We start from the raw sequence: 27,930 nt of genomic DNA, 5'->3' as shown, positions 1-27,930 counted from the left end.
AGATCTGTACTTCTGAAACAAATAACGCAACATATTTTAAGAAAAAAGAAAAAGAAGAAGATAGCAGGAGAGGAAGAATGAAGGGGAGTAATTCAGAGGGGGAGATGAACCCATGAGAGATGATGGACTCTGAAAAACAAACTGAGGGTTCTAGAGGGGAGGAGGGTAGGGGGATGGGTTAGCCTGGTGATGGGTATTAAAGAGGGCACATTCTGCGTGGAGCACTGGGTGTTATGAACAAACAATGAATCATGGAACACTACATCAAAAGCAAATGATGTAATATATGGTGATTAACATAACAATAAAAAAATTTAAAAAAAAAGCAGGACAATATCACCTCGAAGTAGCAATAGGAGGCCAACTTTTAGGTTGCGACATTGCCTTATTTGCTCATCTGCATAAATATAAATATTCATTATGTGACTCTCAAGAAGAGAATTAAAGCAGGATAAATTCTGTTGGGCTCATTTGAAAAAGCAGGAAAGCACTATAATGATCTGTCACCAGTTCCTTGAAGTACTAATATATTTGCTTTAATTTCACTCAGCAGAATCCAAAAAGCCAAGACGGCCTTTCTTCAAGACAGGAGTGTTGAGGGTTGCGCATTGTCATTTTTGTTTTAATTAAGCCTCTCGTAGCTAAGAAACTAAGAGATGGCTGAAGAGCCCCTTCATCCTACTTTACCTTTACGTGATAGCAGATGGCACGTGGCATTTACATGATTTCATCCCCTCCATGCTAGTGGCTGCAGAACATGCCAAATGACGCCATTTTGTGCAGCAAAAGATGCTAATTGCTGGTGGCTAATGAGCTTTGCAAGAAAACAAGCAATCCTAATATTGTGATGCTTTACAACTCCAAATTTGTAACTTGATACAGCTTAGGAAGCAGCTCGCTCGCTGAAGCCAACTTGCACAAGCGTATGCCCCAGTTTGCGATCAGCGCCACACCCATTGCGAACACTGAAAAATTAATGAGATATTACAGAAGCGAATTCCACAAATATGCATCTATTTCTGGGAAAGCCAGTTGGATTAGTCCTAGGAGGTTTTTAAAATTCATTCTTGGTTCCATCAATTATTGAAGAGTTATAAATCGAAATCAATGAACCCTGATTCTTTCCTACGTAGGACAAGGATGGGCTGCCAGCCAGACTTTCCTTCAGACACACTTCATCGCAGTGTCTACACACCTGCAACCCTCAGAGCAGTAGGGCCTTACAGGTAGTGGCTTTGCCTCATTCTATTAAAAAAAGTTTGGGGGCGCCTGGGTGGCTCAGTCAGTTAAGCGTCTGCCTCCAGCTCAGGTCATGATCCCAGGGTCCTGGGATCAAGCCCCACGTTGGGCTCCCTGCTCAGCAGGGAGCCTGCTTCTCCCTCTGTCTGCTGCTCCCCCTGCTTGTGCTCGCTCTCTCAAAATAAATAAATTAATAAAATCTTTTTAAAAAAATCTGCCCACATGGCCTCCAATCACTGTCATCTGTGGACACACACACACACTGATATATTTTTTTTAAGTCCTGTAGCCAAATCAAAAGCCCTCTGAGGTTCCAGGCTATGCTGCTCCAATTACTGCTCTGTGACCTTGGCCAAATGGGTTACCCTCCCTCAGTGTCAGGTCCTTCCCTGTAAAAGAGGGGATGGTAATATTGCCAGCCTCAGAAAGTGGTCATAAAGAGTGAGATAAATAATGTTTGTGGAGATTACCCCAGAGCTGGGCATGTGGCAAACAATCAATAACTGGCCATATTATTGGTAGTATGATTTTAGTGAGGATTTGGAAAACTACCTGTTCTCATAACTGAATGTATGAGTGACTTTCACATAATTCTTTCAAGCATAAAAATTTGCATGAGTGTCTTCATCAGCTTGGAGTGTTATAACAAACTACCACAGACTGGATGGCCCAAACAACAAATATTTATCTCTCAGAGTTCTGGCGGCTGGGAAGTCCACGATCAGGGAGCCAGCATTGTTGGGTTATGGTGAGGGCTCTCTTCCTGGCTTGTAGGTGGCCACCTTCTCCCTGCATCCTCACATGGCTGAGGGAGAGCACACTGCTGTCTCTTCCTCTTTTTCTAAGGGCCCAGAGCCCATCATGGGGGCTCTCCTGCCATGACCTCATCTAAACCTGATTACCTCCCAGAGGCCCCATCTCCAACTACCATCACATTTGGGAGTTAAGGCTTTCATATATGAATTTTGAGAGGACCCAAACATTCAGTTTGTAGGGACACAGCCTAGACATTATAAGTTTCAAATCAGAAACAACTAGTAGAAATCTGTCACCAGGGTTGTTGCTCACGGGTCACTCTCATTTTGCCCCTCTTTAGGGACACGATTTGATGGTTTCCCTGGCAGTTCTGAGACTGCCTTCCTGGGCTCCTTCATCATATAAATGGAAGCAGGGCTGGTTACCAGTCAGGCCTGAGGTCCCAGGAGAAGGGGAATCTCCCACCAGCTCTCCTCCTGAACAGGGAAGCTCAAAGAGCTGCCAGGGAGAGAGAACGTGCTATCAGAAGGGAGAAACCTACATAAAGAAGGGATCCTCCTACAAGTGCACTCCTCTAAGATGACCAATCTATTTTTAGATTTAATAGAACTATCTTTCCCCTTAAAGAAGCAGCATGCTCCACATGCATTAGGTGACCATACGTGCCAAGCACTGGGCTAGATAGATAGCTAATGCACCAACATTCCCATTCCCAGCCACACTTCTTAAGAAGGTTGGACTGACATGTAAATTAGAAAAAAAAAATGTGCTAAATGGCTTGCACAGTGTTGGAGATGGGTAGGCAGCGGTGAAGATTCACAAAGAGAATAATTAGTGGAATGACAAAACATTTCAGCACATGTTCTCCGTAATGAAGGGAAATTCATTTCTTGAAGCCTCATTTTCAAAAGGATACAATATTTCCTTTTAAAATCAACCTGTCTACTTGCTCCTTCGTCTTTTGAGCCTTATTTATCAAGGAATTCATATCTCTAGAAATGATAATCCACAGGAATCTAATAAACATACTGCTTTACTATCCCCCTTTTGCAAATGGGTAAACCAAGGTTCAGAGAGGTTGAATAGCTTGCTTGAGGTCACATCGCTTTTAAATGGTGAGGTGGGGACTGGCCCTCAGCTGTCCCAGACAGTCCGGCTCTGAGTCTGTTTCCATCCTGACATTGCCCTGCTTCTCCAAATGCGGGGCTCCACGACCAGACCCGGACAGGCTTCTTTCCTTTCTTTCATCAGAGCTCTATGAAAAACCATGCCTGTTCTCACCAATTCAATGCCATCTTTGTCAACCCCTCCAAAATGTATACACTCACCTGTGTCCATTTTGCTCCAGTTCCGGGACCCCAGTGGCCCCTGCAAATGCCATCCCATCTACCTCTTAGTTATTATTGCCCCCAGCAATGGGTCTCTTACTCTAAAGAGTTAATGTGACCTCTGGAAGGACTGTCCCCTCCCTCCTCACTGGTATGTCCCCCCGGCGCTTTGGTCAGGAGGTTGGTCAGACCCATGGAAAGAAACAGTGAGTGCCCCTCAAGATAGAGGGCTGGCGCCCACTTTCCCACAGCCCCAACACTGCTTCTATTGTCTCGGTTTCTTTATTTTCCAACTGGCTGCTGATTTTTTCAAATTTCCACAACATGCAGTCACTATGGTTTCAGACATCAACAAAAGGCATATGTCCCAATTGCTGTAGGAGTCCTCCAGCTGGCTGTAAGATTCCTTTGCTAATGTAGAAGCTAATGAGCCTCTAACAGATTTCTTTCTCTGGTGCCATAACCCTACCAGAAAAACCAGCCACAGCCCCTGAGCACATTCTAGAACTATTACAGGTCTCCTTTCAGCTACACAGGGAGCCGTCTAAACACAAGAGCAGATAATCCATGCTTTCTCTTGCTCATGACCCATCAAGTTGAGTAACTTCCACCAAATTGCTTAGATCCTCCGTCAAGCACCATGCATCATGACTGAGGCTACAATACAAGTTAAAAAATTATCTATGGTAAACACTTATTTGAAATACAGCCAAGCTGATTTTAGAAAGCCTTCCACATTGTTATGAGAGTTTCTTCCTGGTTCAGTTGGTAAAATGAACTCTTTAAGTGGGCAATTCATGATTTTGCAACAGAATACTGAATGAGTCAAAAAAAAATGTAAAAAGGTCAAACATATGAAGTTTAAAAGCCAAGTTACAAAAGGATGTGTAAATACGACACCATCAAAATTACTTATAATCAGAAAAAGGTTTTCAGCAGTTATCTAAGCATAGAGATTATGGGTCCTGATTTTGTGTGTTTTTCTTTGTTTCTCAAATTTTCTGCAATAACCTTTGTAATCAGGTTTCTAAAACTAATATTATTGAAAATAAAAATTATAACAAAAATAAGTGGGTGGTTCCATTCTAAGGAAACTAGAGTTTCTAGAATATTCTGGTATTCTGTAGCAGAGAATTATCATGTTGGGCAGTGCCTTTAACAGTCTGGGCTTTATTTAGTCATCTGCTAAATGAGGAGTTGAACTAACACATCTGAGGCACCTCTGATGGTAAGGTGCTGTGATCCAGTATTTAGAGAAGTTAGGATTGAGAAGGACAGTCCATCACCCACCACAAGGCGGGCACTAGACTGAAGTTTATGTTTGCTCTATGACTGTCCTGAGCCTTGGAGTTTTGTCTTTTCGCAAGTAAAACAAGACATTTGCTCTAGGCATCCTCACTGGCTTCTATCCTCCAGGTCTCACATTCTGTGGTTCTGGGGGTCAGACCCTGGTCCAGAAATGGCTTTTCACCTGTTAGTGGTTCATAGACAAAATGTGCAGTCTGTTCCCATGCATATTGGAGAATGAATGGGAGATACTGAGGCCACTAAAGTTGTGACCTTAAAGAATTCAGGGTTTAAAGTCCTGTTTCTAACGATCTTTAAACAGGGCAAAGACAAACACATGCGCCTATCCCATCCGGAAAGCTGCCTGTCCTCTGTCAAGTATAGACTTCAGAGCCCGTGAGCTCCACGGCCTTCAGGTAGCTCAGAACTCATTGGCTGCCATGGCAAGGCGTCTTTTGGTTGTTGTGGTAGTCATTATTTTAAGCTGTCAGATTATTGCCTTGTTCATAATACCAGCAGAGCGCAGGAGACAGCCCTGCGGCTGCACGGAACACTGTCTGCTCTCCCGGATGCACGCTGAAGCCCAGGGAAGAGATTTTACCTTAACAAGGGTAATGGCTAGAAGAGCACTTTGTAGACCAGAAGGCCCAGTACAAATGTCAAAAGCTGTTACCGTTAGTCACCTGTCTGGGTCTTTTTCAGTAAGACAACTTCTAAAGGTCTCTTTAAATGTTAAAACTCTTATTTCATGATTCTTCAATAGTTCATTTCAGCAGGCATGGCCAGTGGAACCTGGATCAGAGTGCCCAGTTCTGGTTTTGGAGTTCTTTGAGGGTTTTGGGGGGGGTTGGTTTTGAGGGGTTTTGTGGGGGTTTGGTTTTGTTTTTTGGTTGTTGTTTTTTTTTTGCAATTAACTGAAAAAGGCTCATGAAATTCTGAAGCATAATTCAAAACATTGATTTGAATTTCTTCTCCTTTTAAACAAAAAGCAATGTATGTATGCTGTGCAGCCCATTGCTTTGCATCCAGAGGAAATGGCATCTCAAAGTCACACAGAGAGAGGAAACTTATTTCTAACTTATATGTAAGTTCTGTGCTTTGAGTAGCTTGAGGAGCCACTAGCAAGAGGGATGCCAAGGGTCTGCGGTGGGAACCATGGTTTTGGAAATTGCCTGTTCTTGCTGTACTGCAAGTCAACTCACCGAGGTGGAAAGGTTTTGTTCTCTCTTTTCTCCCATGTACAGGATAAAACCTGGAATGAAGTCATGGAAACACATCAAAAACTTCCCACCGACCAATTAGACTGGAGAAAGCAGCGAGAGACCATGTGGGAACTCTTCACAAGTAAATGCACTTATTTCTTGGACCATTTATTAGTTCTTTTTTTTTTAAGATTTTATTTATTTATTTGACAGAGAGAGACACAGCGAGAGAAGGAACACAAGCAGGGGGGGTGGGAGAGGGAGAAGCAGGCTTCCTGCTGAGCAGGGAGCCCATTGTGGGGCTCGATCCCAGGACTCCGGGATCATGACCTGAGCTAAAGGCAGATGCTTAATGACTGAGCCACCCGGGGACCCCCAATTTATTAGTTCTTAAGATGGTAATGCTGGCTTTCAGTTTTGTAGCAGATGGAAAATATTAATTTGACTCTGAGGACTCATTTTCTCCCACCATGCTAAAAAAAAAAAAAAGGAAGTTGAGGGGAGGGTCCCTTCTTTCAGGGGATCTTAAGAAAATTGCACTTATTTATTTTTGTTTCTCTGTTGCTTGGTTGTCTCTTTGTTCTTTTTTTAAAACATGGCCTCTCAGGTTTGGGTAAGATCTTCTAAGTAAACTAGTCCAGCTCCCCATCTGAGTATGAATCCTCTTCTACCTTATCTTCACCCCATGTTCACACACTACTAGGGTTAAGGAGCTCACAACCACCCTCAAAGCACCCGTCCCATCTTTGGTCAGCTCCCTCTTTTGGAGCTCTCATTCCCTCATGGACAATGCCAAGCAAATACTTCTTTTTTTCTTTTTTTCTTTCTTTCTTTTTTTTTTAAAGATTTTGTTTATTTGACAGAGAGAGTATGAGCAGGGAGAGGGACAGGCAGAAGGAGAGGGAGAAGCAGGCTCCCCACTGAGCTGGGAGCCCCATGGGGAGCTCAATCCCAGGACCCCGGGATCATGACCTGAGCCAAAGACAGACGCTTAACCGACTGAGCCACCCAGGTGTCCCACAAATGCTTCTTAGCAACCGTCGGGCCGTAGTCACAGATGTCTGGGGCAACCATTCACATGTAATGCAGTGGGGTTGGATTACACAGCATATTTGTGATGTCTGCTGGGGAAATGGTGCCCCTGAGGTGGTGCAGGGCTGCAGCCCTGATCGAGTGCAGTTCCAAGCAGAGAATTCCTTGCCGAAGAACCACAGGCAAAGAATGGGCAAGGAGCAGCTGCCTTCCAAGACTGCAGGGAGGAGGAGCCTCATGGCCGCAAGGTTGCCTCTGCCAATAAGGCTTTTGAACTCTGGCTACTCTTACACAGAAGAAACACTGTGTTGGGAGACTTGGGTTCAAGCTCTGGATCTGCCTCTGACTTTGACCTTGGGAAAGTCTAGTCCTCCATTTCCTAAACCAGAGTTTGGCAGACATTTCCATAAAGGTCCAGACAGTAAATATATTAGGCTTTGCAGGCCATGTGGTCCTTATTGCAACTACTCAGCTCTTCTGCTGCAGTGCCAAAGAAGCTATAGATAATTTGTAAAAAAAAAAAAAAAAAAAAGAGAGAGAGAGAGAGAGAGAGAAATAATGTGGTGCATTGGTATATTACAATAAAACATTATTTGGGTAGCAGGCCTGGTTGATCCCACAGGCTGTCATTTAACAATCTCTGTGCTAAGCTATAAAAGAGGGATGACAACACCATCTCTGGCTATCTCATAACATCTCATCACTGCGATAATCAGATTCGTTTTCTTTGAAATCTCTCAGGTGCTATACACACGTCAGTTAATATCTTCTGTGAGTAATACTGATTGTGTCGGTCACAATGTTAAGTACTTTATCAGCAAAATTTAAACTACAAAGACAGTGAGGAAATTGAGAATTAGAGATGATATGTATTAGGATACAGAAAACGAGTTTAAGTGACGTAGGATTTTAGCAGCCCATGTGGCTGTTGAGTCCACAGATGGTAGAGAGTTCAAGGTTGGTTTGATCAAAGGACTCAAAACCAAGGACAAAAATTTCTTTCCATCTTTTATCTATGGCTTCCATGGCATCAGCCTCATCCTATGGTGGGCTTCTGTTGTAGTCACAGGATGGCTGCTGTCCTTGAGGCAGAGAGAGAGAGAGAGAGAGGACCTCTTCTCAGCATTCATAACCAATGTCTTGATTTCATGCTGATTGCACTGGCATCAGTCACATGCCCTCTCCTGAACTAACTACTCTGATAAGGAAGGAAAGTGCTAACTGGTTTAAGGCAATCAAAGCACATCCCTATGAGTAAGGACACCTTGATACATGGCACATGCAAGGCATGGGGAAGAGTAGATACTGAGGTGAAAAGCAGAAAATATTAGGGAAGGGAAGGACTGAAGCTGGGTGGTATCCAATAGACATTCACTATGGAGCACTAACCCTCTGGCTGATACTACCTTCCTTGCCCAGATAAACAGCATCAGAATTTTTTAATCCCACTGTAAGCTGCACAAGCTTTTCAAACTAGCATTTTCTGTTTTTTAAAAAAAGGCCAATTTGAGTTTATTTATTTTCAAATGTCCCAGTGTATGTAAATGTATCTCCCTGTGCACAATCAATACAAGTTTCCCAGAGTTACTTATATTTTTTTTAAGTCAACTGGTAAAATAAATATAGCAGAGGACTCGGTATCTTTTTAAGTGGCCAAATTTTCTATAAAGCGAAAAATCTTATAGCAGAAATACTATTTCTTCTAAATTTTCCCAATTTATCTGTAGCAATGACTTCTATTTCTTACAATTATGTTTTTTAAATACTTGGATATTGCCAGATTTCCAGACAACCAATACCATAGGCATACCTCAGAGAGATTGCAGGTTCGGTTCCCAACCACCACAACAAAGTGAATATCGCAATAAAGGAAGTCAAATGAATTTTTTGGTTTCCCAGTGCCTATAAAATTTATCTTTACACTCTAGTATAGTCCATCAAGTGTGGAATAACAGTATGTCTAAAAAACAATGGTCATATCTTAATTTCAAAATACTTTATTGCTGAAAAATGCTAACCACCATCTGAGCTTTCAGTATGTCAGAACCATTTTGCTGGCAGTGGGCCTTGCCTCAGTGTGGATGGCTGCTGACTGACCAGGGTGGTGGGTGCTGAAGGTTGATGTGGCTGTGACAATTTCTTAAAATCAGACAACAATGAAGTTTGTCACATCAGTTGATTCTTCCTTTCACTTGAACTCTTAAAGGCCATTGTAAGATTATTAACTGGCCTAATTTCAATATTGTCTCAAGGAATAGGGAGGCCTGAGGAGAAGGGGAGAGAGATGGGCAACAGCTGGTTAGTAGAGCAATCAGAACACAAATACAACATTTATCAATGAAGTTCACCATCTTATATGGGTGTGGTTTGTGGAGCCCTATAACAGTTACAATAGTTAACATCAAAGATCATTGATGACAGATCACCATAACAAATAAATAATAATGAAAAAATTTGAAATATGAGAATTGTGAAAATGTGACACAGAGACATAAAGTGAGTCAATGCTGTTGGAAAATGGCACCAATGGGCTTGCTTCGACACAGGGTTGCCACAAATCTTCAATTTGTAAAATCTGGTATATCTGTGAAGTGCAAGAAAATCAGGGCGTACATGGGACTTGGGGAAGCTCTAAGTCAGAGGTTCTCTTAGTGGGGTCCCTAGGCCAGCAGCATCAGAATCCCTTGGGAACTTATTAAAAATGCATATTCGCAGGGCATCTCGGTGGCTCAGTGAGTTAAGCATTCAACTCATGAGTTCAAGCCCTGTATTGGGCTCCACACTGGGCGTGGAGCCTACTTAAAAAAAAAAAGAAAAGTAAAAAGAATATTCTCAGACCCCATCAGAGACCTATGAGTCAGAAATTTAGGGGGTTGGCACTAATCTCTGATTTAACAAGGTCTCTAGGTGGTTCTGATGCAAGTTCTAGAAACATTCATTGCATTAACATATGGAAGTGGAAACTGGAGAAGATTGATGGTCTAAACTCCAGTTTTTCACACCTAAACTCCTTGAAATAATTGGTTCCTTTGAATGCTTCATCGTATTTCTACAAAATAGGCCTGTTTCAATAAACTGATCTCTAGTTTATAGAATGAGGGCAGGTTATCTGTGACAATTATAGTTCCTTCTTGACTTGCTGCAGTTTTCCTGTTGTATAAAAGCATCAGATCAAGTAATAAAAACATAAAGACTCCCTTAATGTTTCATCAATATTTAATGCCTTTACCCAAATCTAAACATCTTCCCAGTTATCAGATATCAACTCATTAGTGTCTATTTTTAATTTCTTGAATGTACAAGATAATTGGGTCTTTTGCAGAGGAAGGAATAAATGAGAACTCAGTATGAATGTTGTTTTGGTCTCAAGTTAGTGCCATTTGCAGGAAGAGAACCTTTGAGATTTCTTTGGCCCCGGGGAAGCTGAGAAGGCCCATCTGAACAGATTATGTCCAACAGGAATATTGTGAGGGCTCACGCAAGCAATAGCGACTTTGTACAGAATGGCTCATTTCCCATATGTCCTATGGGGCCTAAATGTCATTATTTTGTATTTAGAAAAATTCCTAAGCCTTGAAAATGTTGATTTCTACATTGTCTTGTAAAGTTATACTCAGGAGGTTGATGTTTAATGTTCTTGCAAAGGGCAAGTTTCAAAATTGGAAAATAGAAGGTAATGTGTGTTTTTTGAAAAGATCTTCATGAATACATTAAAATATCTACAAACTCATGAATATCTCCTGGTTGTGGATGTATGGAGACTTTCTGCAAACCCAAAGGAGTTGAGTCAGGTGAGTCATAGTGGGAAGATTCCAGTAGCCATGTTTTCAAATTCACCAGAGGATCATAAAATGTATGCTTATTCTATTCTTGTGGCTTGTGTTCTATATTCCCTTCCCATATAATCTCATGATCAGGAGATCGGGTTAATAAGCAGGAAATGTAAATGTCCATTGACATCTTTCCAATAGATTGCAGATATTAGTGGGCCTTCAGTAGCATTTCCCATCTCGCTATGGCCATTTAAGAAGTAAACATAGTGTTTGCTTCAGTAGCACACATACTAAAACTAGAACCATACAGAGAAGATTAGCATGACCCCTGCACAAAGATGATGCACAAATTTGTGAAGCATTCCATATTTTTTCTACAATACAAGCTCTGGAACATCTAGAATCTACTCAGGAATCCTTCTGGTTCACTTCTGTATCCAGAAGACCTAAAACAGTGCCTGGTGCCTGGGAGAACTCAATAAGCAATTTGGAATATATGAATTTCCTCAATAAATAATGCTGAATACAAAAAAAAAAGTTAAACACGTTCTTAAGATCTCCATCATCTTCATAAATATTTATTTTCAAATAAATGTCCTTTTCTCACATATATTATAAATAAATAATATCTTCCTTCTAAAAAGGAAGAGAGATGCCAACAAGAATTTATTTACAAGACACACTTATAAGAAAATATATATTGGAGAGTGGAGAAAAAGAAGTCTTTGAATTTTGCCAGAAGATAAGTTCGAAATGGAAAACATCTGGGGGCGCCTGGGTGGCTTAGTCGTTAAGCGTCTGCCTTTGGCTCAGGTCATGATCCCAGGGTCCTGGGATCGAGCCCCGCATCGGGCTCCCTGCTCAGCTGGGAGCCCGCTTCTCCCACTCTCCCTGCTTTGTTCCCTCTCTAGCTGTTTCTCTCTCTGTGTCAAATAAATCAATAAAAAAAAAAAATCTTAAAAAATTTAAAAAAAAAGAAAGAAATGGAAAACATCTGTAAGAGCAATATTCGAAGATCATCAGTTTTTGATTCCTTACCCCCAGAAGGGTGCCTACTCTTGTTTTCTTTCTTCCTGGCCCTAGACAAGCTTTGGTTTTGTGAACAGTCTTTCTAGCATCATCAAGGCCTATGCCAAGCCTACGGAGACCTCACTGCCGATGGATATCATTTCTGAGCTCACAAAGGTAAAATCCTTCTGGGACGACCCAGCTCCATGCAATAAATTCACCCACCTCCCAGGAGAGTTGTTTACGTCTACTTGATTTAGTGCATGTGCGCTCTTGTGCCTGAAAACGTTCCATGAGCACCCTCCCACGAAGGAGACATCCTTTCCTCTGCCAGTAAACATTTTCCGGAATAACTTGCTGCTTCTGTTTGCCACTGTCACCTCTCCTGTGTGGGTTTTATGAACACAAAATTCTGCATGCATGGAAACATCGTTTCCAAGTCTGTTTTTAAAAATTACTTCAACTTAAAGCAATATTCATGGCAACGGTTTGTGAGGCTAATTACATGGTTCATTTATTCTTCTAACGAAGTGCCAGGCTCTCAGAAAGGAACAAAATAAACCTTCACATTGATCAACACCCTTAATAAGACTTCTGTATGGAAGGAGAAGAAGAGAGGAGAACCTACACCTCTGGTATGATAAATCCTATTTATTTCCTGAGTAAATATTTAGACCTCCTCCCCCATTTTTTTACTTTGACCTTTTAAACCCAATCCCTACCCTCACGGAGCAAGATTTTAATTTTTACAAGCCATTCAAAACAAACAAACAAACAAAAAAAAAAACCATAGATGGAAATGTATTGAGCACTTACTAAGTGCTTAGGTGTAGGGCTGAAACCCTGTGCACGCTAATCTGCAAAGTTAGACACAATCCCTAGTTTGAGGGAGTTTTCAGTCCAGTGGGGGAGAAATTGATCCAATAATGATGTTAATGATATAATCAAGTTGAGATAAATACTGGAGAGAAAGGAACAGAGTTATTATGAAAAAGCTTCAAGATTGGGGCAGATGGCGAGGTAGTTACAGATAGGAAATTCTTTGGGAGGCAATGATGGTCGAGGTGAGAGATGAAGCAGTATTTAATAAGGTGAAACAAGCATGAAATTAGGTGAAAGTAAGGAGATCTTTGGTAAACTTTGAAAACAGATTTGAATAAGAAATGCTTCGAAAAACAAGGGAAAGAATGTAGTGTGTTGGGAATTAGATAAAAATCTCGGGATTTCTCAATCCTTCAGAAGATGTTTAAATTCAGTTTTTAGTAAACAGTCTAGAGAAATATCAACTTCTCATCAAAACACCTAAGTTGTATTTGTCTGCTCAGGCTGCTGTAACAAAATATCACAGAGTGGACAGGTCTTGAACAACAGAAATGCATTTCTCATAGTTCCAGAAGGTGGAAGTCTGAGATTAGTGTTCCAGCATGGTTAGGAGAGAGTCCTCTTCTAGATCACAGACTTCCCATTGTATCCTCACATGGCCAAAGGAGCCAGAGATCTCTCTGGAACATCTTTTATAAAGGCACTGATCCCATTTACAAGGGCTCCACCCTCATAACCTAGTCTCCTAAGGGCCCACCTCCGCATACTGTCACATTAAGTGTTAGTATTTAACATATGAATTTGAGGGGACACAAATATTCAGACCACAGCATAAGAGCACTTACAGCCTACTAAAGCATGGGGCATTAATAGACTCTTTACTCAAAATCTGTAATATAGCCCACATGGGAATGCTTCATATTATGTTACAAATGGGCAAAGATGGGTTGTAAAAGCTTTTCCTAAATTTAAGTGGTCCTATATCAATCAGGTTAAATTCATTTTTGTACCCAGTAACAACCCCCAAATCTCAGTGGCTCGGCGTCCCTGCTCTGGGAGCCATGCTGAGGGAGCAGCCACCCCCTGGAATGTTACCAGTCTTCATGGCAAAGACATAAGAGATTAGGGCAGAACCCTCACTGACTCTTCGGGTTTCTGCCTAAAGCAACCCCTGGCATGGCTGTTCACACTTCAGAGGTCAAAGAAAGTCACATGGCCAAACTCACTGTCAGTAAAGTGGGAACCTGTAATCCTCCCCCGGAAGGGGAACTGAATAAACAGGAACACCATGGCGCCTCACAAGAAGTTCCCTGGGGGAAGACTGGGGCGTTTGTTAATCACACATGAGCCATCTCCGTGAGTCACTGAGAAGGAAAAGGAGGCTTGGAGAAGTCAGATAATTGGCCAAGGTCACAGAGCTAATGTGTTAAGGAACTGGATTTCTAAGCCTGACTCTTCAAGGTCTCAACACTTGCCTCTTGGTCATGGCATTTGTCAAGCATCTCAGTGCCCTCTGAGAAGGCCTGCTTTCTATCTCCAGGCCTTTCCTGCCCAGAGATCAGAGCCCCCTGCTTACTTCTTGCTGGAGCCGAAACTTGACCTTTCTCCCCCTCGCATCTTGTCCTCATCTTGTGCTCTGAGGTCCTACCACAAAATAGTTTTCTGGGCTTTTGTTATCTCTGCCTTCACTACTGTCACCTCCTTTAGTGGCTTTTTAGGCTGTATCTGCTTTCTCAGCACACTGTAGTAGTCCTGTTAGCAGGAAGCACGTGTGCCTGCCTTCTCTCGTTCCATCACATTATGACACTATTGGAAATCCCTTGGTGGGACCCATTACTCATTATTTTAATCAATAAATCTATCAAGGAGTCCTTAGGTTTAGCAACATGGTAGGTGCTATGGAATCCTGAAGAGAGTGTCTCCCAGTAAGGAGGCAGAAGCATTGGCGACGAGAGAAGAGTAACTCTCTCCTAAGATCGGCTTTCCTGAGTCGGTGGCGCGTCGTGTGTGTGTGCTCAGTTTGACCCTTACATATGTGAACGTATGAGTACGGATTGGCCATCTGCCTTATTCGAAAATAAACTTGAGATGGCTTACACATGTGAAGTCATTGTAGTAGGTTTAAGGCCAGATTAAAGTTCTCCAAGATTAAAGTAACAACATTTAACTCTTCATCAGATTTTCTACAAGAACAATGAGGTGCCCCCAAGTTTAACACTGTATTTTTAGAAACCAGCAGGAGAATTAAGTTTATGAATAATTTGGAGGACTGATGAAGAGTTAAATGTTGTTACTTTAATCATGTACTTCTGACGCCAGCTTCACATCAACCAACACGAGCTGAAATCCAGATCGATCTTTGTGATCAGGACCCATGCAGGGTAGGTAGGTCTCAATAAAGCATAAACAGAAACAAAGGGTGAATTAAACGAAGATGTCCTAAGTAAAATTTTCTTTAAGTATGAGGGGCAGGGGGAGGTTGGTTTATTGAGGAGTTACCTATTTATGGTGGGAATACCATTTTTGTTTAAAAAATGTTCATCGTGAAGATGACCTGTTTCCATCCACACGGTCACAGCTCTTGCCTGATAATGGTGACTCAGTTTTCACTGTCCGAGCTCATAGTAAAGGTGATGAGAAAGAGAAGTGTCCGCTGCACATTTAGGAATTTTAAATGGTGCACATGTGGAAACATAAGATCATCTTTCCTGAAATTTGGGTAGGGCTTAAAAATACTTGATTTGTTCATTGGTTTGTTTGTGGAAGAAATTGGCACACTGCAAGGAGAAAATAGAACAAGAACCAAGGCTTTGTGACCAGAAGTTTGGCTTTTGTAGGATTTGGTCTCAGGAAAATCCTATTGCACAAAAGCCTGGAGGTTACACATTTACACTGTAGTCTATGGGAATGGAGGCCTCTAGAGCACATCACGGAGCACAGAGTAAATGCTGCTCCTGGAGTTGGACAACATGGCAACTATGGGTCCAAAGCATCAGAACCACAAGGAATTTCTGCTGGGGCACTTAATCATTTGCTAATTAGAGAAACTGGAAAGGATCTTCCCTGACTTCCCTAGTTCCTTTGACTCCCACCCCCAACTTTTGATATTTCTTTAGCCTGAACTGTACCTTTTCAGCATCATGCCAGAGCCCTTCTGTAGGATCCAGAGAAAATGGCCCCAGCCTTTCCAGAAAACCAGCTCTTTCCTGCACCTGCAAGAAGCCCCTGCCAGAGCATCACCTCAGAGGCATGGGAGGGAAGGCTGCCATAGTTCCCAAACACTTCACCATGAATCAGCGCACCTTTGCCGTGGCCCGGAGGTGCCAGAAAGCCTGGGTGTGGCAGGGCCAAGAAAAGAGGAATGATCTTTGGGAAGAGACTTGGCTCCATTTTTGTAGCTTCAGCCTTTCAGCCTGTTTACTTTGCTACTCAAACTGAAAGTTCATTAGATTTCCAAACGAATGAGTAATGCTGTTGCAAAAGTTTTCCCTGGAAGCTGAGGGATTGGACTCCTGGCCAGGCCCCCAAACTGGGGAGGATCCAGGCCCATTGCTCTCCCTTCCAGGCTAAGGCAGAGATTAATTTAAACCAAGCTCAGCCACTGCTTTCAAGTAACTGTGGAAAACCCCATATCAGTTGGTTTACATTTACCTATGAAATATGTATAGTCCCGGAGATATTTAGGGAAAAGGACTAGGGGGTGCCATGTTGTAATGATAACATATAATACTTTTACAATGCACAATGTTTTACCAGCCACTTGCTCAAACGTCTCTTTCACTCCTTAGCACCAAACTATGAAGGTAATTACATTGTCCCCATATGTTCCTGAGGCTCAGAAAGATTATGTGACTTTACAAGGCCACATGGCCAGTAGGTGGCCAAAAAGTACCTGGATAGAGGTCTTCAGGAAACAAACAAACAAAAATTCAATGCTCTTCATACCAGAACTATTTCTAAGTCTTCAGGGCAATTTCCCATTGCTGGGGAGCTGTTAGCATCATGAGACAAAGCTGAGGAATCAGGGGGATGCTCTGCAGGAATGGAAGGTGCACCTGCCCTCCATAGCCCCATAGTACAGAACAAAAGCATCATCACTGATAGTTAATAATAATATTATTAATATATACAATAAATATAATGATTATAAACATAATGCTTATAACATGTAATAATTATAATACATAATAATAATTATATAATCGTAATAATAAAGGTGAAAAGGTGATTCCTTCTCTAGCCCTGGTGATGGCCAGGCACTGTGCTGCCTGCTGGTCATCTATGATCTCTTTGTCTTTATAATCCCCCTGTGAGATCTGACATGATCCTCATTTTTCAGGAGCTTAGACAAATGAGGCAACCTGCTGGAAGATACGGTCATTCAGGGCAGACACAATCCTGTCTGGACCTGACGTGCGTTCTCCTAATCTGTTTTGATCTAAACAACGTGGCTGGAGAACTGAAAGCTGGGTCATGCTATGGGCTGCCTGGACCTGGGGGATGAAGGCAGTGGGATGAATTTACCCTCCGTGCAACATGGGGCTGCACGTTCTGGTGGCGAACACTGATAGGAGTCCGTCAGTGCTCTTTCCTAGACAGTTAGGAAGAGACAGAGAAAGAGGCTGGGAACTTCATGCAAGGTCTGTTTGTGTGTTTCAACTAAACAAAGGCTAAGGGCTCTACCTACCGTAGACTGAGTGTTTGAGAAACGCCAGATGCTCTTCTGAGCACTTTGTGTAGATTAGCTCATCAAAACCCCTCAGCAACCTGACAAGATAGTCGCTCTGGTTCTCCGCATTTCACAGATGGGGCTTAGGGAGCTTCCGTAAATTTCCCAAGATTCCACAGACGCTGGCTGCCCAGCCCAGTGCTATGGCCCCCAAGACAGATTTATGAGAAGAATGCTTTTTGTCTGGGGCCCTGAATTCCTTTCACTGTTCCCCTAAACACATTGGATACTTATAAAACAAAAGCGGCCTCCGTTGATCTGGACTCATCCATGAAAAGGCCTTTTATGTCCAATCTTTCTTGAAAGAGATGGTTTTTTCTTCCCAAATGCACCTAAAAAAAAAAATAAAGCCAATAGGGAGATGAAAGAAAAACTTAAGAGTTACTTTGAGAATCATCAAATATCTTCTCTTTTCTGAGGCCTTTCAAAACTCTAAAAGCTTCCAATTATCCCTGACTGTATCTTTGACTAAATTGTTTATCACTGATGCTTCTTGCCTGATCGTTATTCTTTTTGGGGGGCGGGGGATTGGATGTTTTTATACTTACCCTGAATACCAGTGGGTGCTGGCAGCCAGAGCTGTCCCCTGAGGCATGGAAATCTGGGGCAATGGCCTGTGCTTTAAGGAAATCGTTCCTGGAGCTCCCAGCCACCCCAGCTGGAATGCAGCTGCCAGTGAATCAGCATGGGAATCAGCCACAAAGGCCACAGACGAAGGCCCCCAGCCTGCCACCCCCCACATGCCTCTTCTTTCCACTAGTTCTACCCCCGGCCTTCCTGCACCTGCAGTCTCTGCTTCCTTCCCCATCGTTTCCAGCCTTGATGAGAACCACAGCTGTTTTGAGCTGGATGGAGGTGATCTAGTACCTTCCACCATTTTCCAAAAGAGAAAAAATCTGAGATACAGAGAAGGGAAGGTGGTCCCTCAGCAAGCCTTGAAGCCTGGCTCCTAGAGCTCCATCCACCCCGCACCCGTGTGCTCACCTTCATGACCTGCCATCTGTCTGTGGGGAAGTGGGAAAGATCATGTCTGGCAGAATTCTTGTGAGGAATGCGCCCTGAATGTTTTCAGAAGAAATAATTTTGATAAAACTATTAGGGTGGATAGATGAGAACCCCACAAATATGGTCAAACTTTAAAAGATGAGCACAAATCACTAAGCATGAGGCTGGGAGAGAAAGTGGGGGGAAGTTCAGGGGTAAGAGAGAGAAAGAGCTCTCCTTTCAGAGAAGAGAATGGAACCAGAAAGATGGTGGAGGGCTGTGGGCTGTGTATTTGACCCCCTCCCCACAACCCAAAATCTTCAGTAAAACAAATGTTAAATACTAATTCTTAATTCAAAAAATGTTTGGCATGAGTAGGTTTACAGTGGAAACCAACATAGGAAACCAACCAAGGAACTTAACTTGGCATTTGGCCCATGCTGTTCAAGAAAGAAGCAGTATGGGTACCAACAGGAGTCCAGGGGCCAGAGAAAGCCATTGGAATCCCAGAGTTCCTCCGAGAGTTGGAAATATCTACAGGAGGGCTTTGGACTTCCCTGGGCCATTTAGCCCATTGCATCCAGGTCTCCAAAATGCAAGGGCTGACATCTGGGCATGAAGATAGACGCAGCTATCTTTGGGGAAGCAGGGGCAGCCTCTACGCTATGCCTTGGTCCACTTGGTCCTCACCTCAGGGCCATGAGACAAAGAATTTAACCTGGACCTAGACTGAGCATGAGAGTGGAAAAGAGGCAATAGCCTACAGCAGGAAAATTATTTAGTTAAGGGTAGGACCCTTTTACACCTCAACCCAGGAGTGAGTAGGTGGGAGAAGGGAAGAGGGAGAGAACACACCCCTTTCTTGATGGCACCTATGTGCAAAGTAGCCAGAGACTTGGCTCTATGCGTCCTGTGTCACCAAAGGCCAGGGCCCCTCCATTCAAGACAGTGTCACATTCAAAGAAACAGTCGAGCTGACGAAACAAATGGAAGAGCTATTCTCATGAGAATACCTTTTATGGAAATCCAGTATATAACCCATAGCAGTACTTACTAAGATACCTTTTCCTGTCTGCCCAGCTCCCGCACACCCTGCAACGACCTCTTGATCCAATCTCTCTCTACTGAAAATTGTCTCTGTCTTATCCCTCCCCTCCCCGCTCTCTGCTCTGTATGGTGGAGATCAATTTAGCTTCTTTGACCTGTGTTTTCATTTTCTCTTCTTTACCCGGATTCTCAGCAACAAAGGAGACTCAAGGAACTGCCCTAACGAGCAAAAGTCCTTCCTTTCCCTTTCACCCTCCAGAGTGCATTCTCAGTTCTCCTAACTGTAAATCACAATGAGGATGGGAGCAGAGCTGGTGAAACCGGAAATCTCCCCCAAGGGCCGGGGAGAAGGAAAAAGCCTATGGGCAAAACAAAACTCGAGAAGGGTGAACAAAGCCGGAACGTGTATATTAATACATCTCATCATGGCCACTGATGGAACATTCATTCTCTAGGAGATTTCACAGGTCTTGAACTTTTCCTGTGACTCAAAATCTTGATACATTTCCCTGATTAGGAGGATTGGGTGGTGGTGTCCCGTGGGGTGCTGATGACGCTGCCTTGATCACCATTACTGGGAAGGCAAGACAGCTGAACAAGGATTCTTTCATTCCTTTAATGGGAAAGTAACAATGTCAGTCTGTAATATTTGATAATACTTTTTAACCACCATTTCCAGCCCTGAATTTGGCACCGGTAGATAGATACGTGCTGAAGACAGTTTACTATGGAATTTTCAAAACCAAAGTGTAGGCCGAGGCTTCTAACCTTTCCCAACCAGTTCACAGGTATGTCATGGAATTACTGAATAAAGTCTCTAAGAGTTTCTTGTGTCCAGGCTTCTCAATGCCTTAATAGGAGAAGTGATATTCTGATACGTCTGTTTTGTCTTCACAGTGGTGTGAGCAAAATGAACAGTGCAGACGGCTTCACCTGCCTAAGCTCCGCGTGGCCCCGCTGCACAGGCTGACTCAGTACCCCTTGTTACTGAAGAATATCTGGGAACGGAGTAGAGACTCTCCAGGGAAAATCATGATCTATGCCATCAAGGAAAAGGTGGAGAAGTCACTGAGTAAGTCCCTGATATAGGTGACCCAGAACTCCGGTGTAAGCTTCCTCAAAGAGATGGAGGGCCCTGTGGCTGCAGGGAAGCGCTGGGGCTTCCATCCTAGAAGGTAATTCCATTAACTTGAGGTCATGGCTCTCAGAACCATGGATTCGAATTTGAGTGCATTGTAAATCAAACACAAAACAATGGGCTCCAGTCGTTTCCTGGCCGACCCTATGAGAACTCTTAACACCAAGTGTGTGCAGGACGTGGCTTTGTCTCCACAGTGTTCAGAAGTGAGTTCAGGCAGGAAAAGACCTACTTCCCAGATGATTGAAGGCACTTTGTTTTTAACATCCATACTGAACCCACACACAAAGCAAATGGGGGTAAACACCACAGGGAGGCTTTCCGGAAGATAAATTACCATTCATCATCTTTTTTTTTCCCCCTGGTCACTGAAATCTAGGGCCAATGTAAAATATGCCAATTGCAGTCTCAAGAACTGAAATTTGGAAATAGGAACTAAGAAAGCCCTATGACAACTTAAGTCAATTCTTAAGTTAATTTGTGGAGCTTTGTATAATTAAATTCAAATAAAGAAAGCCATGACATATGCCCATAAACCAAGATTTCCTGGGAAGCATCCAAAGGGAACAACTCAAATTGATTATCAGCTGTACAGAAATAATTTTTTTTTGCAAGTTCAGAAGTAAAATGACCATTCAGTTGGGAGTTTCTTTCCTATTTTTCAATTTTTTGTTCAAATTCTGAAATGACCCAAGGAACTAAAACTGAGCTTATTAACGAACGAGACAAAAACTCAAACACAGATTTTTTTAAACTTTTAAAGTCATTTTGGAGATTACGACTCATTTTGATAAGTCCGTGAGGAAGACAACAGCATCTCTTCTGGAGATTTCTCAATAAAATGTGGATCTTCGTCATTGAGGGAAGAGATTCCTGTGGGCTTCCTATAAGTCTATGAGCTTAAAGATGACGAATTCTCAAGAATCCCACCCACCATGTGATTCTATGGGTCTATGACTTGCCCTCCATATTTCCAAAAATTATTTCAAAACCTCAATAGTAATATGTTATTTTAAAATGTTGGAAAATTAATACAAATCTTCAGAAGAGAAAATGAGTTCTCGAAAAACAGTAATCATTCTTATCAGGAAGGGGATATAGGCCTTATGACTAATGTAAAAATGATACGTTTGTCCTTGTTCATCTGATTTGTTTCCCCTCTAATTAAAGGCTATATGGCTTAGGGAATAAGATAAAGCTACCAAAGGCTTTATTAGTATTATTGAAATAAAAATGCATAATACATTTCCAACTTACTGAATTACATTAGTTAAGCTTCATTTTTCTCTGCAAGAGGCTGATTTCAAATGAGTTTTTCTAAGACATTTAAACAGCAAGCAATATGTTAAATGAACCTAAGATATGGTTTGGCTCCAAGGGCAGCCAGTGTCTCTAAATGATTCTTGTGGATCTTGGTTAAATTTTATGCTGTAATGTCACATGCATTTAAGACTATATTGATTAGGTGTCTTGTTTTTCAAGGGATCTTGAAGGAAAAGTGAAATGGCTTGACAATTTCCAAAAATGTAGATGTCTACAGGAGACTACAGTGTGGCCTCCACTTTGGGATAGAGATAAAAGATTTTTCATTCCAGAGGTACACAAAGGATCAATTAGGACTCATGTCCTTTTCCAGAAGTTTGGCATTTAGGTGGAAATTAACACCCTAGTCTTAGAAAGTCCCCAGCTGTCCACGTGAGTAAGAAATCTAGTTTTCTGAGCAAGAAGTAAAGCCTTTGTCCACATGGTGTTGTATATGGGAGAATGACATCCTCAGCCATTCTCAGGGATGGCCCTTCTAAGTGGTTTTCCATTCTGTCCCATTCCCATGTCCGTCTTCCAGAATTTCCAAGTGTTGCAAACCTTCTAGACAAAATGCATTGCCCCAGCTCCTGGAATATGTTCTCTTTCCATCACTAACAATATCTCTGTGATTTTCTCCCTTGTCTGGCAAGTGCCTGAAATGTATTTTTAAAGAACACATGGCAGAAAACATCTTGTTACCAACCAACAGACACCTTCTCTATGAAGAAAAAATAACTCTTGCAGGTAAATTACTGCTTCCTTTAAAAACCCAACATCTTTGTGTTACCTTGTAACTTGTCCAATCATTGCGAATGGAAGTGTGGGAGGGATGGTAGTTGCCTCTCTATGGCCAAGGCAATGCAAGCTGTGAATCAGAGTCTCCTAGGGACTCACACAGACTCTACGAAACTAGGCACGGGCCCTCCCATTTTCTCTCTGTGAAATGAAGTAACCATGTCTATCCCATGAGGTTGTTGATTAAATAATAGACACGAAGAGCTTAGCACATGGTCTGGAATAGAGTAAACACTCGACGTCCCCTGTTGTCATCATGGCTTTACTCCTCCAGCGGGCAGGGCCACCATCCCATCAGTGTGGATGGGGACCCTGTTGTGTAATACACGTTGTGCTCGGTGGGTACCATTGGAGGATGTAAAGTACTTGTTCTGCAGAATCCTTTCCCTCTAGTTGGAAATATCTGCCATAGTGAGCAGACCTGCATTGTAAGTCCAGAAAAGCAAAGAGTCTGTGAAGCTGGAGGACCTGAGCAAGGCTTCATGTGGTCCATGGGGCTGCAGATGAGCTTGGGGGCATAGAAAGGATGGAGGTCCCTGGAAGGACAGGAGGGACAACCTCCCAGATGAAGAGCCTAGCAGGAGGAAAGGCTTGGTGGCAGAAGCCACCCAAGAATGTAAGTTCTATCAGTATAGTGGTTTGGAGGGCGAGCTCCCCCCATCCACCTCCCCCCGACTGCCAGGCTCACTTCCTGGCTCAGCCTCCTCTACCTGTGTGCCTGTAGGCCCCTAACAGCGATCCTGCCACACTGCAGTTTCCTCCCTTTGTTGTGAGGATTTAATGAGCTAATGAAAGAATGGCTTGGCACTGAGTCAGTGCTCAGTAAATACTATCATGATCAGAAACAGCTGCCAGGCTGAAATAAGATTTGCAGCCATTCACTTATTCATTTCTGCACAAACTCTTGATTGGTCACCTGCTGTGTGGGAAGCCTTGTGGGACATGGGGTTGTCTATTTATGGTAGTGTGATCCAGTGGGGCGGTGTTGGGCAATAATTCCTTGTTGAATACACATTGCTGAGAATCCGCTATATTTTAAGTAGAGCAACAAGATGTCAGGTTGGGTCACAATACCCACCCGGAAACTGCCGATTAGGAAGGATAGACATGCCCAGGATGTACAGCAAGGGGCTACTTCATGCATTTTCTCCTTCCAGTAAATTATGCAGAGAAGTTAATCCCATGGTATCGGTGAGGATTCTGAGGCTCAGGAAGGTTCTGTGATGGTGCTCAAGTTCACCTGGCACATTAAACGGCCAGACCAGAGCAGACCAACGCCAGGCCACCTCTGCCAAGGAGGCTTCCAGAATCCCAGCCACTGCCTTGGAAGCCAAGCTGAAGGACCCAGCCAGGAAGCTGCTGACAACAAGAAGTCATTGAGCTCTTGGACAAGACTATGATAGGTTTCAAATGCTGTTGTAGAAAGAGTTATCAGAAGCAAAGCACAAAATGGTGCAGAGGAGGGAACCAAGGTCAAGGGACCAGCCGGAAACTCCTCAGTGAAGCAGGGTGAGGTGAGAAGGGCCTGGGCCTGAGCTTCTCAACTGTTCTTAACCTGGAGGCCAGGCCCTGCCCACTTCCATTTGAAAAGATGACAGTTTTAATTCTCTTTGATGTTAGTTACCACTTCAAAAACAGTTGTACATCGTGACAAAACCAAATCAAAATAATGAAGCAACTCTGTGCTCAAACTGCCTTTTCTTCCAAAACTGGCTTCCACCTGGAATTATCAGAGATTTTGATTTGTCCCTTCCCTCTATCTACCAACTTCCCAACACGGCGAGGCACTTTGGTCTAGCCTAAACCATTAGACACACACATAAATAGAAAAAGACAAATGTGAGAGATATTCCAAAGGCAAAGGCAGGAGGACTTGAGGATTGATAAAGTGGATAAAGAGAAAATGAGTCAAAGACTCCCTCATGTGTCCTAATCTATGTGCCTGAAAGGTTGGTTGAGCAACACTGAGGGTGATGGAGAGAGTGGGTCAGGGGGTCAAAGTTAGGGTTTGGGGGTGGGCATGATAAGTCACGTGGAAGCTGGATAAACATGTCCATGACCATCTCTCAGTGAAAAGCCACGTCAGATGTGTATCCACACGTCACGTGGGATCAGGGTGCTTGTCATGGAAGCGTGGGTGGGAGGCTGGCTCTGCCATCCCTGGGGAATTGCTTTTTCTGCATGGTCCAAGATGATTCACAGTGTGTCTACCTGCTAGCAGGTGGGAAAGGGAAGAGGGGACAGATCAGAGCCCTGCTATTTAAGGATATGACCCAGAAGTTGCCCACTTTTGTTCATATCCATCAGTCAGATTTAGTCGCTTGGTCATATTTAGCTACCAGAGAAGCTGGGAGATGGAGTATTTGTTGGAAGGTGGACATGTAGCCACAAAAACTCAGAAATTCCATTACTATAAAGGCTGGGTGAATGGTTTTTAAGGGACAACCAGCAAGCTGTCTTTGCCGCAGCCTGATTTGCAAACAGGAAAGTTTCTAGTTGTGATGGAATACAATCTAAAAAAAAAATATTCAAGGACAATTCAAGATTGGATAAAATATGGGATATCTCTGCCATGCAAATATAGAATCCTTCCTCTATTAAAAGAGGGGAGGAAATAGAAATGAATCCTTACTATTTTGTATATTGACTTAACTTTAGCCACAAATTTTCCTGGGGTTACAGTATATGAAAAAGAACTTCTAGAATAATATTAATTAATTTACTGATTTTTCTCATATTTACTTTAAACTTCTGCCACACCCACCTCTGCATGGACTATCTATTCCTCTGAAATCATTTCCATTTAACCACGTCTATGTCTAATTTCTAAGGGATAGAGTAGAATAGGGAAGAGATTCTTCGTTCTACTATTTGATTTCTCTTCTACTACTATCCCCTTCTTAGGGAGAAGTATAAAAGCCCATTTGCCTTAAGTAACTATGAAAAGTGATATCACAAAAGTTTATAAATATAAAGCTACATGATGAATATTTAAATATGTACAGACACGCTGCAAAACTTGGGAAGGAAGTCACTTTAATGAATGTCTTACTCAGCTAGAGCTGTCAAAATAATATACCAGAGACTAGGCCACTTAGAGAACAGAACTTTATTTCTCACAGTTCTGGAGGCTGGAAGTCCATGACCAAGTTGCCAGCTGATTAGGTTTCTGGTGAGGGCTCTCTTCTCAGCTTGCAGATGGCCTCCTTCTCAGCATCCCCACATACGTATCCTCTAATGATGGCACTAATCCTACTGGATCAGGGCTCCACTCTTATGCCTTCATTTAATCTTACTTACCTACTCCTAATATAGCCACATTGGAGGTTAGGGCTTCGACATAGGAGTTTGGGGGGGCAGGAGACACAATTCAGTTCACAGCAATAACAACATGCCTTTTTTCCTAGTCACATGTATCTTTGCCAGTGACCACCCAGATGAGTCAAAAGGCAAAAATACTGCAAGTTCCATCAGTCAATAGATGTGTCCTAGGCTTAGCTGAAACCACTGCAAATACCATCCAAGTTATCTTAGATCCACATGAAATGCATCACAAATACAATGTCTTTAAAGTTGGAAGCGTGGACTCACATCAAGTCTCTGCTTTAGGGAGAAATCAACTCAACAGTAATGCAGTTTTCTGATCCACATGATTGGAGCTTCCTAAGGTGTAAGCCTGGTATGCCCTGACACCCGCCCTGTCTTGTTTTCTAAGGGATGCCTTGATTTAAAAAACAGCTTCTCCTTACTATTTCCAGCCCCAACTTCACCTTTTTTTCCTCAGAAAGCTCAAGATTCCTAGATGCTTATCTGTTTCTCTCTGATGATTTCCTCTTAGTTACAAAAACTAAGCACCACAAAAAGGTAAAATGCTGTTATTTCTAAATAAGTCTGCTAAATAAGGTTAGAAATATTTCTAAATAAGTTGTGTTAAAAATATCAAAGATTGTTATACATCAGATTGGCTTTCACCCTCTAAAAAATGGAGGCATTATGGAATAATGGCTTTTTTATAGTCCTATAGCTCTGAACTGGAAAACAATACCAGAAGCAAGTTACCTTTCTTAAGGATGTCAAAGAATGTATACATTCTTAGAATGACTTAGTCTGGGGCGCCTGGGTGGCTCAGGCGCTTAAGCGTCTGCCTTTGGCTCAGGTCATGATCTCAGGGTCCTGCATCAGTCTCCCTGCTCAGGAGGGAATCTGCTTCTCCCTCTGCCCCTCCCCACTGCTTGTGCTCTCTCTCTCTCTCTATCTCTCTCTCTCTCTCTCTCTCTCTCTCTCTGACAAATAAATAAATAAATAAAATCTTAAAAAAAAAAAGAGAGAATGACTTGGTCTGTATACTTGTAAGTCCCAAAAGCCTGGACTTTTCCCCTGACCTGCCTAAGCAAATGAAACCACACTGCTGTCTTCCATGTTGGTCTTTGTCCACCAACCATGGCAGTGTTGCTGGTGTCATGGTGAGCATCACTGGCTTCCAGATTGCCCACCACCGCCAAGGCAGCCAGTGAGCGGGGGGCTCTCTAAGCTGTCTGCTGTCATGTGTCGAGGTGATCTCCACCCCTCATTCTGACTCGAAAACTCACATCGTTCCTGAGAAATGATGATTTGGGAGCCCTGAGCTCTCAGTGTCCACCTCAGCAGAAGCCAACCACTGTTGGAGCTGGCAAAATGGACAAAATGAGTCAACTGAGGGCTAAAGCCACAAAATTTCTTCTGAGAACAGGGATTTTTCCCACCACTTAAGTATTAATGGTTCCATCATGGTTGTTGTTACCACACATCAAGCCATAGGGTCTCGTGGTCCAGTCAAGGCTTTCCGTCTGATCTCCCCCTTCTCAGTGTGCTCCCTGAATGACATGTGCAAAGTGGTAGCAGGAGGGGGGGACTCTCCCAATGCTCTCGGGCCCCTGCCCTCAGAGCAGGGAGGGGGAGCTGCAGTGGGTCTCAGTTCCTCAGAGATAGCTGATGTTGTTTCGTTCCACTTCTTTACCAAATGACTCAGCCTTACACCGATGTCAGATCATGAACTAGACATTTCAGATCTTTTAATAACTGAAGCTTCTAGACGGCATGTTGGTTAGTTGAGCTAAATCATTTAAGAATCTTTAAGCAATACAATAGATACCCATTAATCCATCTGTGAATAGCTGATCGGTGGGTGGGAAGGGCACGGGTGCTGCAGAATATTAAGAGTCACAGTTCCGAAAGTTGGATGGCCTTCTATTTTAAGCTATACAGACTAGCATGTCTGAACAAATCAAGCTCTGAAAAATCACCATCCCCTTCAAAAACCATGATGCCAACACAGTTTGCCTTCACTTCAAATAGTGGCACAAATCAGAGCACAAGAATTAATGGCAGCCCATAGGAACCATATTAGAAGGTAATATGCTAGCTTCGTGTTTCATAACTTGATTCCAAAATAAAGAATGTTATCTGTTTAAATTCCTATTTCGTTTCCTCTTTGCTATTTGATGCA

At 42.8% G+C, this 27,930-nt stretch overlaps 1 protein-coding gene and 1 non-coding gene across 2 annotated transcripts in view; both read left to right on the top strand.

Annotated features, from left to right (window-relative positions):
• Nucleotides 1-27,930, top strand: part of PLEKHG7 (pleckstrin homology and RhoGEF domain containing G7) — a 53,219-nt gene that overhangs the window by 19,415 nt on the left and 5,874 nt on the right. The window contains 13 exon segments of the mRNA XM_025881219.2: nucleotides 554-600; nucleotides 4,933-4,988; nucleotides 4,990-5,026; nucleotides 5,855-5,990; nucleotides 10,532-10,635; nucleotides 11,701-11,802; nucleotides 14,767-14,828; nucleotides 15,564-15,783; nucleotides 17,803-18,039; nucleotides 20,105-20,283; nucleotides 21,828-21,942; nucleotides 22,301-22,394; nucleotides 26,230-26,309. Of these exon segments, the coding sequence (XP_025737004.2) occupies nucleotides 554-600; nucleotides 4,933-4,988; nucleotides 4,990-5,026; nucleotides 5,855-5,990; nucleotides 10,532-10,635; nucleotides 11,701-11,802; nucleotides 14,767-14,828; nucleotides 15,564-15,783; nucleotides 17,803-18,039; nucleotides 20,105-20,283; nucleotides 21,828-21,942; nucleotides 22,301-22,394; nucleotides 26,230-26,309 (1,469 nt within the window).
• LOC112832110 (U6 spliceosomal RNA) lies at nucleotides 10,884-10,990 on the top strand. The gene has a single exon (XR_003210104.1). It is a non-coding gene; the product is annotated as a U6 spliceosomal RNA (small nuclear RNA).

The sequence above is a fragment of the Callorhinus ursinus genome, unplaced genomic scaffold (assembly GCF_003265705.2).
Source record: "Callorhinus ursinus isolate GAN/ISIS: 27379988/994484 unplaced genomic scaffold, GSC_fseal_2.0 scaffold14, whole genome shotgun sequence".
In the NCBI taxonomy this organism is placed as follows: Eukaryota; Metazoa; Chordata; class Mammalia; order Carnivora; family Otariidae; genus Callorhinus; species Callorhinus ursinus.
Note: the sequence above shows the minus strand (reverse complement) of the source record. Positions and strands in the feature narration are given on the sequence as shown.